The following is a 16,628-nucleotide window of genomic DNA, read 5'->3' as shown; positions in this document are numbered from 1 at the left end:
CATTGAAATCCCTGACAGAGATAAATTAATAAATTAAAAATCCCTGACAGAAAAACATCGGCTGCCGTTCATCTTTCATTCAGGAAAAAGTTGAGTTCATCAAAATGAGGAGAAAATGGGTTAAACCAGAAATTCATTAGGGAGGGGTCAAAACACCAAACTCAGAATAAAATAAATTATTTCAGTCTTATAAAAATACATTCTAAAACAATTTGGTATTCCTCCTCTGCCTGAAAGACTAAAATGTTTTTTTAAAGATTTTTTTTACCATACAGACTTTGCCACCTTTAGTTACACACCTGTACATGTCTGATGATGTGCACATCCAGTCATTTACTGTCATGTTTCTGTGCACTGACACACTCTAAAGTCACATATCTTAATAGTGTGAATAAGAAGCATTCATAAATGTTATTCTGAGGCACAAACTGCTGCAGTTTACCTGACAGCTTTGCTTATTTATGCTGCTGGTACACCTGTCTTAGAATCCTGCCCACGTGACCCCCTCTCCAGCTGATGAGGTAACCTGTCATTAACGTATGACTGAAGGATCTTGGATCTGTCTGTAAACACCCACCTAGAAATCACGTTTAACGCTGCATTAATTAGATCAAACAAATGTGCCTCCATACCTTATCTGTGGATGGCGGGACTGCATTTCCTGATGTGCGCCGTCTTAACACCCGTTTCTTCGCAACTGCTGCTTCAGACAGAATCCTCCCACAGAAATTTCGAAACATTTGTAAACCTGGTTGGTGTTGACATTTCTGCGTGCGTTCTGTAATCACATCCGCTAAATATTCAAAGATTAACGTTTAAGTTAACGTTTTATCGTCCTTTCCTTTCATTGTTTACCTGCGGAACGGACGTCATCCACACAAACTACTTCCGGGTGACCGTTCTGCTTCATACGAAATATTCAAAAAATAATTTAAACCTTCATTATCTGTTTGCTGCATTTTTGATTTAATATATAAATGGGAAATACGTGGATTATTATGGTACATTGTTGTTTGGACGATTTTTAGTTCAAATGATTGACAGAAATCATCATCCAATCAGCGTTGTCCCATAGTACCTGCTTCTTCCGGTTTGGAAATGTTTTTCATTTTTGAAGATTTCGTTTTGTTTTCTGGAAATTCATTCTGTGTTCTGAAATGTTTTTCATTTTTTAATATTTCATTTTTTTCTGAAATGTTTTTCATTTTTTTAATATTTCATTTTTTTTCTGAAATGTTTTTCATTTTTTAATATTTCATTTTTTTCTGAAATGTTTTCATTTTTTAATATTTCTTTTTTTTTCGGGAAATTAATTTTGTTTTCTGAAATGTTTTCATTTTTTAATATTTCTTTTTTTTTCTGGAAATGAATTTTGTTTTCTGAAATGTTTTTTTCTTTTTTCTTTTTTATGTTTTGGTTTCTGAAATTTTGTTTTGTTTTTCTAAAATGTAATACTGCTTTTTAAATAGTTGCTGTGATCTTAAAAATGTTTTTGTATCGAGTGATTTGTTGAATGGTTTGCACTTCAGGGCCACCGTAGGATGTTGATAACCTCAGCTTTCGGTTCCAGAAATGGAGTTATGTTACAGGGTATGTCAAGTTGCCATAGCAACTCATGCTCTGAATATAACCTGCTCTGGAGCAGGTTTAGTTGAAGCTTAGTTTGTTTTCAGAGAGGTGAAGCAGCATGGCGTGTCCATTTGAAGATGATTTAGTGGATGAAGAAGCTCAGATAATACTTTTTCCACCATGAGAGGGTGATAAGACCACGTATGGATGTTGGAAAATTAAACGTTTTACTTTTATCTAACATAGTTTTTTGCTTCAGTTAACATAAATCATTTGTTTGTTAAGTCAGTTTAAAAATAACACACAGTTTCCAGACAATTATTTTACTTTCATTCAAATTAATTCAATTAAGTAGGTGTAACGTTGGTCCTGCTGTTAGATCAGCACCGCAAAGGATTGTGGGATACCATTTCCTTTGCCTGTCTGGACGGATTTTGGTTTAAGTTGGCTTTTTGACCAAATGTGTTTAGTTGTTTAGCTGTTTTACTGTGTTGTGCCATGTTTTGGTGAGTTGTTTAGTCCTACTGTGCTTATGTCTCTGCACCATGAGTGAGAGTGAAGGAGAGGATGATGAGTTTATAAAGCACCCCTACTGGAAGTTGGAAGTTACATGTTTAAACTGGCCTGACTTTACGCCTGAACTCTGGCTGAAATCAGCCTGAACTTACTTACTCTGGGTATGTCAGTTACAGAAGACTGGATGTGAGTTGATGTAATTACGCTCAACTTGGTATCCCTGGGTTATTTGGTATCCCTGGGTTAATGCACGTGCACAGCAGGTACATAAAGACATTCTCAATGATTGGCTGATTTCTGAAGTCACCATGGAAACGTGTGGTGAAAAAAGAGAGCGCGACACTTCAGTGAGACGGAGTCTGAGGTTTTAATGATGGTGTATGAAAATTATATGTCCATCAAAAAAGTAATACGGCTGCATCATCAAAAGAGTTTCTGCTTGTAGTAGAAGACCAGAGAATGTAAATGCATGAGTTTCTGATCTTATTTCCATTTTCCTTTGGACGCATATAAATATATTATATAACTTATCCAATTTTGACAACTTAAATGAATTACTTCTATTTATTCAAACTAATTTCTTACGTCTATAAAACTCAATAACTGTTTATTCAACTCAAATTTATGTATTTATCCAACTAAATGTCATATTACTCCAATTCAATTAATATTTTTTCCATCTTAATAATTATATTTCTTTAACTCTGATATGTCTAAAATTTATCCGGCAGGTATGCTCATTTTTATAACAATAAAAAGGACGGGGAAAAAATACACGTGGCGCATAAATTCATTAAACAATTTTCCATCATTGACCTAACAGTTCACAACAGTAGGGGTGCTACATAAACTAATCATCCCCTCCTTCACTCTTACTCATGGTGCAGAGACATAAGCACAGTAGGACAAAATAACTTGTCAAAACACAGTAAAACAGCCAAACAACTAAACACATTTGGTCAAAAAGCCACACTTAAACCAAAATCCGTCAGGACAGGCAATCCCACAATCCCTTCCGGTGCCGATCTAACAGCAGCACCAAAGTTACACCTACGTAACCCTTGCACTATCCTAGGCACTTTGACATTGGGAGTTGGGTCATCTAGACCCACTAGACCAGGGGTCTCAAACTCGCGGCACGCGGGCAATTTGCGGCCCCCAAGATGATATTTTGCGGCCCTCGTTTTATGTTAATGCGGCCCACCTGTCTGTATGAATGACACCCTTTAAATTTTGTGCGCGGAGCTGACAAACCAACCAATCACAGTGGAGTATTTGACTCTCGGGGGCGGGACATTGACCGGGCTTGAAAGCAGGAGAACATTTAAGACAGGAAACCTGACAGCCCCCTCCCCGGACCACATTAAGGAGTTCCTTATTTTACTATCTAAATCCATGCAGTCAGTGCTGAACCTTTCTCTGGGTCGTACAGACCCGGAGGAGGGCTGAGGTTATGGTTACGGTTACGCCAGTTAGGCGCACATCGCCGACTCATCCCGCTCCCGCAGGAGATGGGTCGCTACGGAGAATAAATGTCTCACACCTACATGCGTGACAACTAACGGGGCTTTGGCATTAAAAACGTGCAAGTGACAACACGATGTAGTCTTAGACGCACTTGAAATACGTGGGGGAAATGCAACGATAGACGTGAGATGAACCAGCGCCGCGCCTGGGGGGGTTAAGGCGAAGCTGCAGCGAGACTGAAGGAGAACAGGAAGTTGGAGTTGTCCTTAACATTCAATTTAGTTTTAATGTGCCTCTCCCCCTCAGTATGATCTGTGTTATTATATCTTTAATATTTATTTTAATGTTTTGTGATGTAGGTAGCCTTTTTTAATCAATAGGTATTGTGGCGTTTCAATGAATGCAGACGCTGGTTTCACCATAAACTCCTCATTTATTCCGAACACTCGGTTACTGTCGGCCGTAACCACGCCGTACAAAAACAGGGTCAGCCTCCCCAACTAAAAAACGAGCTTCCCTCCTAGTCTCGCGGCTCTTCCTCCCCTCTCCCGCCACGCCCACTGTTCTCCATAATCAACAGAGCAATTTAGCATCTAATAAAACATTAACGAATGAACAGAACACGGGGATGCTACACTGTCTCCCCCTTACAAAGTCCCTCGTCCCGAGGGGCCGCAGAAAAAGTCCTTGAGGTGGCCTGGAGGCTTTCTCTGTCTCTGAGGCCTCCTTGGAGTGAGAGTTTGGGGTTGTGCTCGTGTTTCTGGAACCTCCAGCTGAGGAGCAGGGGTAGAGTCCAGGGAAGGGGCAGAAAGAGAAGGTTGTAGAAGGGGGCAAGAATGTACGTCGGATGGGGGTGTCACATTTCTTGGAGGATGTTTTGGGGGTCCAGAAAACTGCTGAGGTTGAGCATCACCTCTATAAGGGGCAAGCCGGTCCAGGTGGAGAACCACCCGTCTTCCCCTAGGTGGGAGTCGGACCCTATATACTACCTCACCCAGCACCTCCAACACTTCACAAGGCCCAACCCAGTGGCAGTCAAGTTTGGGGCACCTACCCTTCCTCCGTTTAGGACTGTACACCCACACTAGGTCCCCAGCTTTAAAGTCTCTTCCTCTGGCCCTCATGTCATAGTTCCGTTTCTGTCGTACACCCGCTTTCTGTAGCTGATCACGAGCAAATGCATGGGCAGAGTCCATCCGGTCCTGGAGTCTCCTGGCATATTCCGGTCCTGGTGGAACTGCTGGTGTGTCTGGGGTTTTACCAAAAGCCATCTCGGCTGGTGTCCGTAGCTCTCGTCCCAACATCAGCAGAGCAGGAGTGCACAATGTAGAATCCTGCACAGCAGACCTGTAGGCCAAAAGAACAAGGGGTAAATGGCAGTCCCAATCCCGTTGGTGTTCGGCTGTGAGGATGGCAAGTTGTTTTGCCAACGTTTTGTTGAACCGTTCGACCAATCCATCGCTCTGGGGATGCAAAGGTGTGGTCCGTGTCTTTTGTATGCCCAGCTGCTTACACATAGCACCAAATACTGCAGACTCAAAATTTCTGCCTTGATCGCTGTGGATGATCTCCGGTGTTCCAAATCTGGCAAACATCCCAGCCACCAAAGCATCTGCTACGGTCTCTGCTTCCTGGTCTGGTATGGCATATGCCTCGGGCCATTTTGTAAAATAGTCCATGGCTACGAGAACGTAGCGGTTGCCGTGGTCTGTGCGGGGAAAGGGGCCCATAATGTCCACAGCTACCCTCTCCATTGGGGCGCCCACAGCCAACTGCTGGAGCTGGGCACGTGACTGATCTGGCGGGCCCTTGTATGCTGTACAGAGATCGCAGCGACGGCAAAAGTCTTCGACATCCCTCCTCAACCGGCCCCAATAAAACCCTTGTCGGAGTCGTCGAAGAGTTTTTGAAATTCCGAAATGGCCGACTCCTGTAGTTCCGTGACAGGTTTTTAGAACAGATTGTTTCAGGGAACTGGGGACCACAATCTGCCACCTCTCCTCCCCTGTTGCTGGTTCCTTCCAGGCTCTCTGAAGCACCCCGTCCTTCAATCGTAGGGCCCCGAACTTTTCTAACAGTCCTTTGGTGGTCGGTGAACACCCAGCTACCTCCTCCCACTTTGGTTTCTGCCCAGCCTCCGCCCACCGCAGCACAGGTTTCAGGTCAACATCCTGTTCCTGTTGTGCTCTCCATTCAAGGGGGCTGACGAGTTGTATTGCCCTGCAGATCGGGTCATCACGGTTGTCCACGGGGCCCAGCTCCTCAACGCAGAGCTCTGTTTCCCGGGTCTCCCTTTTTTCACAGTATCCGCACCCAAGAGGGCCACAGGGCCGCCGGGACATGGCATCAGCGTTGGTATGGTGAGCTCCTGCTCTGTACTCCACTTTGAAGGTGTACGGTGCCAACTCCTCCAGCCAACGTGCAATCTGTCCTTCTGGCTCCTTGAAGGACATCAACCATTGAAGTGCTGAGTGGTCAGTACGAACAGTGAACGGTAGTCCACACAGGTAATACTTGAAGTGGCTAACTGCTCTCACAATGGCAAGGAGTTCTCTGCGCGTCACGCAGTAGCGCCTCTCTGCTTTGTTGAAAGTACGACTGAAGTACGCCACCACTCTCTCCCCTTCCGATCCAACTTGGCTCAGCACTGCCCCCATTCCTACCTCGCTGGCATCTGTATCCAGAATGAATGGAAGGTTGGGGTCCGGGGGATTAAGAATAGGAGACTCTGTCAAGGCTTTCTTTAAAGAGCCAAAGGCCTGCTCGCACTCTGGTGTCCAGGCAAAATCCTTGTCTTTTCTCTGTAGGCCGAACAAAGGTGCAGCTATACAAGAGAAGCCCCGCACGAAACGCCTGTAGTAGGAAGCTAGGCCGATGAAACTCTTCAGTTCTTTTAGATTGGTGGGGGTTGGCCAGTCTCTCACTGCTTGCACTTTCTCCTCCAGTGTGCTGATGCCATCTCCACCAATCCTGTGCCCCAGAAACTCAAGCTCTCCCTTCATAAAGCAACATTTGTCAGGGTGGAGCTTCAGACCAGCTGCTGCTATTCTCCGTAGAACCCGCCGCAGAGACCCCAAAGCTGTCTCAAAGGAGCCCCCGTGGACCAGAATGTCGTCCAAATATATCAGACATTCCTGTCGAGGGGTGTCGGCCAGCACCTTTTCCATTAAACGTTCGAAGGTGGCCGGAGCATTGCACAGGCCAAACGGCAGAACACGAAACTGCCAAAGCCCCCTCCCTGTGCAAAAAGCAGTCTTTGGTTTGGCTTCAGGGCTGAGGGGCACCTGCCAGTATCCACTCCGTAAGTCCAAGGAAGAGAACCAGGAAGAACCGGACACCAAGTCCAAAGACTCATCAATGCGGGGTAATGGATATGAGTCCTTTCTAGTCACACTGTTCAGTGGCCTGTAGTCCACACAGAACCTCATTTTTGAGCTCTTCTTTTTGTTAACCATCACCACTCCCGAGGCCCAGGGACTGTCAGACGGCTCAATTATGCCAGCCCTCAGCATCTCACCAATTGCATCATCAGCAGCTACTTGGTGTGCGAATGGGAGGCGGCGGGGGCGTGTCCTGATGGGCCGTGCATCACCAGTGTGGATTTCATGTTGGACCAGGTGTGTCAAGCCAACTTCTTCTTCAGACAGAGCAAAAATGTCCTTGAATTCTAACAACACCTGCCACAGTTCCTCCTGCTGCCCAGGGTCTAAGTTATCACAGCTGCGTTCCCATACCTTTCTTAATTCAGTCAACCTGTCCAACTTGTCAACAGAAGGCTGTCGGGTTGAGGCAGGAGGCTGTGCAACCGCCGGGGGCTGTGGGTGGTGAGGAAGCGGAAAGTTTTGAAGTGAGGGGTCTAACCGATGGTGTGCTCCTCTCACCTTAGCAGCAGGCAGTTGCGGTCTGGGTACCTGTGAAGAATGCACCATTGGGACTGTGGGGCCCCTGGGAAAGGCCAGCGTGTTATTTCCCAGATCCAGCACGCAGCTGGCAGCCCGCAGAAAGTCCAGTCCCAATATGCAGGGGTCCTGCACTGCTGCAACCCACACCTTAAAGTCCACAGAAAATTCTCCAATCTGTATGGCCACTGTCCCTTTCCCCAACATAGGAGCGAGCTCACCGGTTACAGTCCGCAGTTTCACGATTGTAGGTTCCAGCTGTGTTCCCGCAGGAACCAGGTCAGGTCTCAAAAGTGTATCTGTGGAGCCGCTGTCAATAAGAGCTATACAAGGGGTCCCGGCCAGGGCGACAGGTATGTGACAAAAATCTCCTTTATGAGTCCAGCCCACCACCCTCAGTGACTCTGTATCGTCATCTGTCTTTGGCCACAGTGAAGCCCCGCTCCAGCTGTTCGGCTGGGTTTCAACCTGGGGAAATGAGGCAGTGGGGGACACAGAGGTTGGGGCCTGTGTCGTCCCATCTACACAGGCCCGGAGTCGTTTCCCTGAACACCAGCCCGTTTTGGGCACCGCACGCTGATATGGCCAGGTTGGCCGCACACCCAGCAAACGGGTTGGTCCCGGCGAGCGCGAGCGCCAGTGCGCGGTGGTTGCACGGCCATAGCTCGGATCAGTTCAGTCAATTCATCCGCCCATGCTGGCTTTTCTTGGCTTGAGTCTGCGTGTACCACAGTCCTTACGACTGGACCGCTGCCAGCGGAGTCGTTCTCTGTTGCTGCTGCTCCAACCATCTCACGTTCCAGGGCTAGCTCCAGAGCCTCCTGCAGGCTGGAGGGATGTGCCAGTTGTGTCTGAATCCGCAGCTCTCTGGGGCTTATGGCTCTGATGAACTGATCTCTGGCTAGTTCACTCTGCACATCAGCAGGCATGTGGGCATATGCTCTCCTTGTTAGGGTTTCAATGTCATTGGCCAGTACGCGGAGCGGCTCACCGTCATGTCTTAATCTGTTTGCCAACTCCGAACGAAGGACACTGGGTCTGCAACACTGTCCAAACCGCCGCTGTAGAGCACTGACCAGAGCTTTATAGTCACCCCTTTCTGCAGGGCTGAGCAGCAGCAGGCATGTTAATGCTTCATCTGTGAGGCACATGGCCAGCTGTAGAGCTTTAACATCTTCTGACCAGCCTGCAGCATGCGCTAAAAGTTCAAACTGGGCATGGAAAGCCTCCCAATCCGCTTTGCCGGAGTATTTCGGAGTTTTCACCTGGAATTGGGCTGGCCGGGCGCCGCCATCTTTGTTTACATTCGGCTTGACGTCACTGTCCGCGGGCTTTTTCGCGCCGGCTCTGGCTGCCTCGCTGAAGCCGGCATCAGCAGCCATCTCCCTTGCTGTTTGTCTCAGACGGGCTACATGCTCCGCAGCGTGGCTCAATCCTACCAGATGTCCAGACAGACCAGCGCGATCATCGTGCGTCATCTCCTCCTTAATTTTGGGACGAGCGTCGGGTTTTCCTCGCGGCGTCGCCATCTTCCCCGCTGACTGAGTTGCAATGCACGGCAAGCCCTACCAGACTAGCGGTGAGGTGAGTCAGAACTCAGAAGTTCTCCTTTTTTTGTTTGATTGCTTTTACTTCTGACACCAATGTGGCGTTTCAATGAATGCAGACGCTGGTTTCACCATAAACTCCTCATTTATTCCGAACACTCGGTTACTGTCGGCCGTAACCACGCCGTACAAAAACAGGGTCAGCCTCCCCAACTAAAAAACGAGCTTCCCTCCTAGTCTCGCGGCTCTTCCTCCCCTCTCCCGCCACGCCCACTGTTCTCCATAATCAACAGAGCAATTTAGCATCTAATAAAACATTAACGAATGAACAGAACACGGGGATGCTACAGTATTTTAAATTATTTTAATTGATCACTCAACTACAAGAACCAACAGGACACATTTCCCATAATGCATTGTTTTGTAGTCAATTGGCGGTTTGCAGGCAGTGCAGTACTAAGTTTCCGCCCCTTTCTGGTGATATTTTTGTGATGATAGACAGGTCACGTTTGAGCAAAAATATACGTCACACACCAGGTGATCAGCGCAGCGTTTCGTCCACCTGCATGATCTCAAACACGCTGATCGTGCATCTTGGCGGCACCTATTTGGTGTTACCAACATGAATTTCCATCCGTTTTTTAAAAAAAAATATAGGAATGGCTGACCGGCTGCTCTACAGTAACTTTACCGGGGTTTAAATGTGCAAAAAGTCATAAGAAATAAAATCAAAAAATGGCTTCTGAATTTGGTTCTCCTTTACTAATTTGTGTTTTAAAAAGTAAACTTAAAAACAAAATTCAACACATATTCAAAATTGGGAGCACATCCTCTCTGACTTCTCAACCTTAAATTTCAATAAGTCCAAGTTCAGTCCAGATTTACAGACAATCATCTTCATCCACACTGAGGGTCTCAGCTGAGGAAGCAGCCAAGTGTCCAACAGTAAGAAGACAAGAGAAGCCTTGTTCAGAAGAACCATTGATAGAGATGACAGAACTGTAAAATTTAAGTCTTCTTTTGTGTTTAATAGTTATAATTAAACAGGGTTAACTGAAGCGTGTTAATAAGGACATTTAAATTAGAAAACAGCAGATATAGAAGAATAAATGAACAGAAATATGTTACTGATTTGTTTTATTTATTGATTTTTTTATTTACATATTTTATTTGAATGAGAGTTTTATGAGTATATTTTGTAATAGAGTATAGTTAATAGTATAGTACATGTTCCATACAAATTTACTGGCTCTCAGACTCTCACTAGTTGCATGAGTGTGTGCGTTGAAGTTGCGGCCCTCCCTCAGCTAGACCCTGCCTTAAGTGGCCCCCAGGCAAATTGAGCTTGAGACCCCTGCACTATACAGGGCGCTGACTTTTTTAAAAAAAAAATTAAAATGAAAATGGTATTTGACATTTAATTTTCAAGACGTTCTCTGGTAAATGTGTAGCATAATTCATTTAGAAATGTCTAATTTGACATTTAAAATTGATTAATTGAAATGCTTTTTCACTTTCAAAATGAAGCTGCATTTTTTGACTCAAAATTAAAATGAAAAAGCAATAATTCAAAATGCTTTTTCATTTTATACTTAAAACCGCTTATTCTGTGTCATAATTAAAACGAAAATGCAATTTTAATTAAGTGACAGAAAAAGCTGTGTTGAGGAAGGAAATGAAAAAGCATTTTGGTGGATTGCTTTTTCATTTTAATTTTGAGTCAAAAAATGAAGCTTCATTTTGAAAATTAAAAAGCATTTCTGGTTTTGACTTTTCTTTTTATTTATGCTACAGAATCAATTCCATAGTTTTGAAAGTGCACTTTGAAAAGCCTCAACTTGTTAATAAAGGAGACAATTTGTGTGAGATCAGGAAGACTTTTTAATTTTCTCCGGGATACGTTTTGGGATACGGGAGCAGCATCAAAGCACACACACTGCCAAATTACTTATATTATTATTTATAATTTATTTTTAATACCTTCTGATGGTTTGAGTGTGGTTTAAGAGGGAAAAAAAATATGAAACGAGGCCAAGAGCCGCATGTTCGCCACCCTGCACTACATGTTTCTTCAGCTGCTCTGTAATGAACTTTATTACTTTTGTTCACAAACTGTCTGGTTTTGATCTTTTGTAACAAACTTGATGTTTCATCAAAGCAGCAACTGAAACGACTGATATTCCATGAACAAGTCCGTCCTCTTTCACTGGTCCAGTGTCTTTCTGTCTGTCTAAGTTCTCCTAACCACCACCATGTGGATACTACATGATCAAATCAATCTTTGTTTATGCAGCTCTATTCATACTTGGTAACATAAAGTGTTTTACATTAAGATCAATATTAAAACAATATAAAAAATCATCTTAAAATATTTAACTTAGTCTTTGGACTTAGTCACATGTGGCACATACTACACTAAATTTTCTTTTAATAGTCACAGAAAAAATGACTCCATTTGTTTATGAATGCTTCTGGTCAATAGTTCTATGATCGATTATTTGTGCCTAGAATGACCAGAAGGGGGCGAACGTGGCTTGTTTCACTCATTTGAGTAAATGTTCTCAATGATGGAACAGCTCATCTGTTTTTTTTTTTGTTGTTGTTGATTGTTTGTTTGTTTGTTTGTTTGTTTTTTAACTTGTCCTGTCCAACAGCTGGGCAGACAGATGAGAACGGAGGGCCTCTTGTGTTGGAGATATTTTACTTTAACAAGAGGGGTTATGAATCTTCAGACAAACCAGAGGTATGTCTGAATAAACCTCTTTAGTAATCGAGGCCAAACTTTATTAATTTCAAGAAAAACAAACCACAACTAGTTCAGAAGTCTTACAAAGTGTTGCCTAAGCTGCACGGTGGCGCAGTGGTTAGCGCTCTTGCCTCACAGCAAGAAGGCCCCTGGTTCAAGTCCCGGCTGGGGGACATGAAAAACACAGCATCAATGGGGGACCTTTCTGTGTGGAGTTTGCATGTTCTCCCCGTGCATGCGTGGGTTTTCTCCGGGATCTCCGGCTTCCTCCCACCGTCCAAAAACATGCTACATAGGTTGATTGGCAAATCTAAATTGTACATAGGTGTGAGTGTGAGAGTGAATGGATGTGTGATTGAGGATATTCCACCCTGCGACAGACTGGCGACCAGTCCAGGGCATCCCGTGCCTACGCCCAAGTGGCCGGGATAGGCTCCAGCAGACCCGTGACCCCGAAAGGGAATAAACGGTTAAGAAGATGGATGGATGGATGGGTAATCGAGGCCAAACTTTATTAATTTCAAGAAAAACAAACCACAACTATAGTTCAGAAGTCTTACAAAGTGTTGCCTAGGCAACCAACAATAATAACTCAAAAATTGACATTAAATTGTGTGAAGGTGCTTTCCCAAAGTAGATGGCAATGTAAAACAACAGTAATTGAATTTCCTTTAACTCGTTTGTGTCTGAAAAGTCTTGTAACTGTCTTGGTTGTCAAATACGATGTAATGGGAATCTGCCACTTGGGGGCAGACTTCAAATAGAACAGCATGGAAGACAGCAGAGTCTTCATCATTCTGGTAAATGTTGTTCCATGTGACATGTTTTCAAACTCTTTCCAAAAAAGCATTGAAATACATAGAAAAAACAGTAAGAAGTCTGATGGACTACATTCAAGTACAATGCATGGATCATGTAATCTATTACAATTTAGAGAAATGTTTGATGAAATTACAGTAACTAATAGTTAGGGACAGGACACATGAAGAGCTGTGGCTCCAGTTTTCCCCCTCAAGAGCAGGAAGCCGTTTGGTTTGATGTGACGTGAGGTTGACGTGTTTTGGGTTTGGCGTGACATAACATTGACTGCAGTGGTGAGAACTCTACCACTGCAGCAGAGAATCTCCTGCTGGGTGAAGGGTGGTCAGGTCATTCTGTCTTTTCACCTTTTGGATTTCTTCCTTGCATTTTTGGCTCTGATGTCTTTCAGTTCCTGACTCACTAAAGTGTCCAAATGTCCATCATTGGAATTGTCTTTAAGGCAAACAGTTCTTGCTGAAGTGGACATGTTTAAAAAGTAAAAGAAAAAAACTAAATGAAGATTTGATGATCTTTAGGTTTTATTGTTACAATTTAACATTAAGCTTTTATTAAAAAGATTCTCAAATAATTCATTGTTTAGGAATTCACTGTTGAATGCTTTCATATTAGAAAACTGATACAACAACATGATGAGGAACAAAATGCAGCCAAAAAATAAAAATAGAAACTTGTATGATAAACTATTACAAAACATGTTTCATTTTACATAATAGCTTCTGGATCTGTATCTTGTTTCAAACGCATATTAACTGAAAACTGTACATCAATGTGCCGTCCTCATCTTCATCCTCATCCTCATCTTCAGCTGGACAGAAGTAACTGCTGAAAGGATGCAGCTGTGGAGACATCACTGTCTGCTTCTTCTCACTTTATTTGAATGGAAGAATAGGTCACCTCACCTTCTTCCTCCTTTATCTGGAACACACAAAAAAATAGTTCTCATCCTCCATATTTAACCTTAATGCATGCATTCAAATTGTATTACATTACATTTATACATTTAAATGGCCAGATTTGTGTTATTTCATAAATATTAACTAATAAAAAAGTGAAACTTGTTTCCTCTATGGGGTAAACTGAGGCCGTTCCAGACTAGCTGGGACTGTTTCCACTGCATCTACTGTAGGCTCTATTTTAAACATAATTCCTCATCAGGAAGCTTCCAGTGTAGCCAGATGTCCAAAACCACCTTCAAATGGCCCCGCCCACTATTTGAATAAGAAATACAAATAGAGTGAGTTCTTTCCAGACAACTGAAATTTGCAGCCTATCATAAAGAGAGACCTTGATGCTGCATAAAAGGTCATTTATGCTCCTTAAATCCATGAATTTCTTTCGAACATTATAAAAATGAGTTTATCTGCCAACTCAAACTTAGACATATGAGAGTTCAAGAATTATAATTCATTAAAATGGAAAATATATTAATTGAATTGGAGTAAAATTACATTTAGTTAAATAAATATGTAAATTTGAGTTGTCTAAACAATTATTGAGTTTCACAGACATAAGAAATTAGGTTGAATAAATTTAACTCAATTACTTTTTACCAATAGAAGTAATTCATTTAAGGTGGAAAAATTGGATAAGTTATATATTTATATGCGTCACAAGGAAAATGGAAAGAATTTTGATTTTGATTTGAAATTCTTTATTTCAAGCAATCAAATAATAATACACAAAAACAATACAATCATCAGTTATACATTCATACAACGACGAATCCAACTTTGGATAATTAGACATATTAATAAATATTGCTTGAAAGGGAGTGGACGTAAGCGAATTTATATAACCCTACCCCTGTTCTCCCAAAAGCATTTTATTACATGATTTATCATTATCCGTATTATGAATTACTTAATTATTATGTAAAAATAACTATTTTTGAAATCAACATGGCAAATGCAGATCAGTTATCCAAAATATATGCAGATTATGTTACTTATAAAAGTCATTGATATGATTAAAAAAATTACTATATCAGTAAAATAGACAAAACACTGTTTCAGAGATTTCTATAGCAAAATTAGATCAAGTATCAAAAGTTAAAAATATGTGCAAAATTATGTTACATTTGGGAAAAAAATTATGAATCAATTGATCAATTTTTGGAGCAAGTGAAGTAGTATCATTAAAAGTCAATCAATTTAACCATTTTCAATAATTGATTAATCATTTGTTTTACTATTATTTTGTATTTTCTTTATTTATTTTTTTCATAATAAAGTAATGCTCTAAGGTAAAATAAAAAGGGTCCATAATCTGTTGATTTTCCAAGGTTGGCATTTCTTCTTCTGATGGTTAACAGCCGTTCTTCTGGGTTTAAACAGAGTTTATAGTTCTTTTCGATGTTATTTCTGCCGACATTAGATTAATAATAATAATAATAACACATTTTATTTGTATGGCGCCTTTCTGGGCACTGAAGGTCGCCTCACAGTATGTACAAACATAAAAATACAACGATAAAACTGCAAAACACAAAATAAGTTAACAGTTAAAAATAGCAATTTAAATATTATGAGCTAAAAGCATGACGGAAAAGGTGAGTTTTGAGGTGTTTGGAAAACTGAGAAAATGAGTCCATATTTTGTAGATCAGAGGGGATTGAGTTCCAGAGTTGTGGGCGAAGCTGCTGAATGCTCTACCCCCCATGATAACAGTCGTGTTCGTGGAACAGCCAGTCGAAGGGAGGAAGAGGATCTGAGGGAGCGAGTGGGGGTAGCAACAGTTAGAAGCTCTGAGAGATATGGAGGGGCAAGGTTGTGGAGGGCTTTGAAGGTTAAGACGAGGATTTTGTAAGTGATCCGGTGAGGTACTGGTAACCAATGAAGCTGCTGTAAGGCGGGTATAATGTGATGAATGGAGGGGGTTTGGGTTATCATTCGAGCAGCTGAGTTCTGAACCAGTTGAAGCTTACGGATGTTTTTTTTTGGAAGTCCAGGAAGACACCCAGACTCTTAACCTGAGGGGAGGGAAATAGAGGATTTTTTGAAGGAGAGAGAGAAATGATCAACTTTGCAAAGAGTGGATTTATTGCCAACAACGAGGAGTTCAGTCTTATTGCAATTTAATCTAAGGAAATTTAACATGTACCAGGATTTGACCTCAGAAAGACAATTGGAGAGGGAAGAAGGTGGAAAAGTAGAGCCAGGTTTGGAGGAGATGTAGAGCTGGGTGTCGTCGGCATAGCAGTGAAAATGTATGTTGTATTTCCGAAAAATGTTGCCGAGGGGAGGAGGTAGATGATGAAGAGAAGGGGCCCCAGGACAGAGCCCTGGGGCACACCTGTGGTCATTGGTGTGATGGGAGAGGTGAGTGACTTTAACCGGATGAACTGGGTGAGACCTGAGAGATTTGAATGGAACCAGATAAGGGGTACGTTGGTAATGCCAATATTTAAAAGTCTGTCCAGAAGGATGGGGTGGGAGATAGTGTCACTTAGATCTAACAGGAGGAGGATGGAGACTGAAGCAGCATCTGCTGCAATGAGGAGGTCCTTAGTGATCTTGAAGAGGGCTGTTTCTGTGCTGTGGAGGGGACGGAAACCAGACTGAAGCTGTTCGTATAAACTATTGCCGGAGAAATGAGCATGGAGTTGAGCAGCTACAGTTTTTTCAAGAATTTCGGAGATGAATGGGACGTTTGATATTGGGCGGAAGTTGTTGAGATTGGAGGGGTCGGGACCAGGCTTTTTTAGTATGGGGGTGACTACTGCTGATTTAAGAGCAGTGGGAAATGTTCCGGTCTTGAAGGAGGCGTGAATGATGCTGGTGATCAGTGGGGACAGAGTGGGGTGAGTAGCCTTGACCAAAGAAGTGGGTATTGGATCAAGCTGGTAGGAAGAGGTGTTGGATTTTTGGATGAGTTCACTAATTTCATCAACTGATGGGAGGTTAAAAGCAGAAAACAAATGAAGTGGGGGAATTGAGGCAGCAGGGATTGAATGTGGACTTGAAGATGGCTTAAGTTGCTGATGGATCTGCTCAATTTTTGTTGTGAAAAATGATGCCAAGGAGTTACAAAAATCTGAGGAGTACAAGTGGGGGGGGAGGGTGC

General features: G+C 42.8%; 1 protein-coding gene across 2 annotated transcripts in view; it reads right to left on the bottom strand.

Moving 5' to 3' along the window:
• LOC105358411 (uncharacterized) overlaps positions 1-16,628 on the bottom strand; it is a 58,320-nt gene that overhangs the window by 27,788 nt on the left and 13,904 nt on the right. The window contains exon 8 of one of the 2 annotated variants that reach the window (XM_078942684.1): positions 12,228-13,481. The exons of the other annotated variant lie outside the window; for it this stretch is intronic. Coding sequence (XP_078798810.1) covers positions 13,431-13,481 — 51 coding nt within the window. The 3' untranslated portion in view covers positions 12,228-13,430. Of the gene's footprint in view, positions 1-12,227; positions 13,482-16,628 lie in introns of those variants that run through there. 2 annotated transcript variants of the gene reach the window in all.

The sequence above is a fragment of the Oryzias latipes genome, chromosome 24 (genome assembly GCF_053564925.1).
Source record: "Oryzias latipes strain Hd-rR chromosome 24, Olatipes_Hd-rR_3.1".
NCBI classification, from domain to species: domain Eukaryota; kingdom Metazoa; phylum Chordata; class Actinopteri; order Beloniformes; family Adrianichthyidae; genus Oryzias; species Oryzias latipes.
The sequence above is the reverse complement of the archived record's forward strand: the minus strand, read 5'-3'. Positions and strand labels throughout refer to the sequence as shown.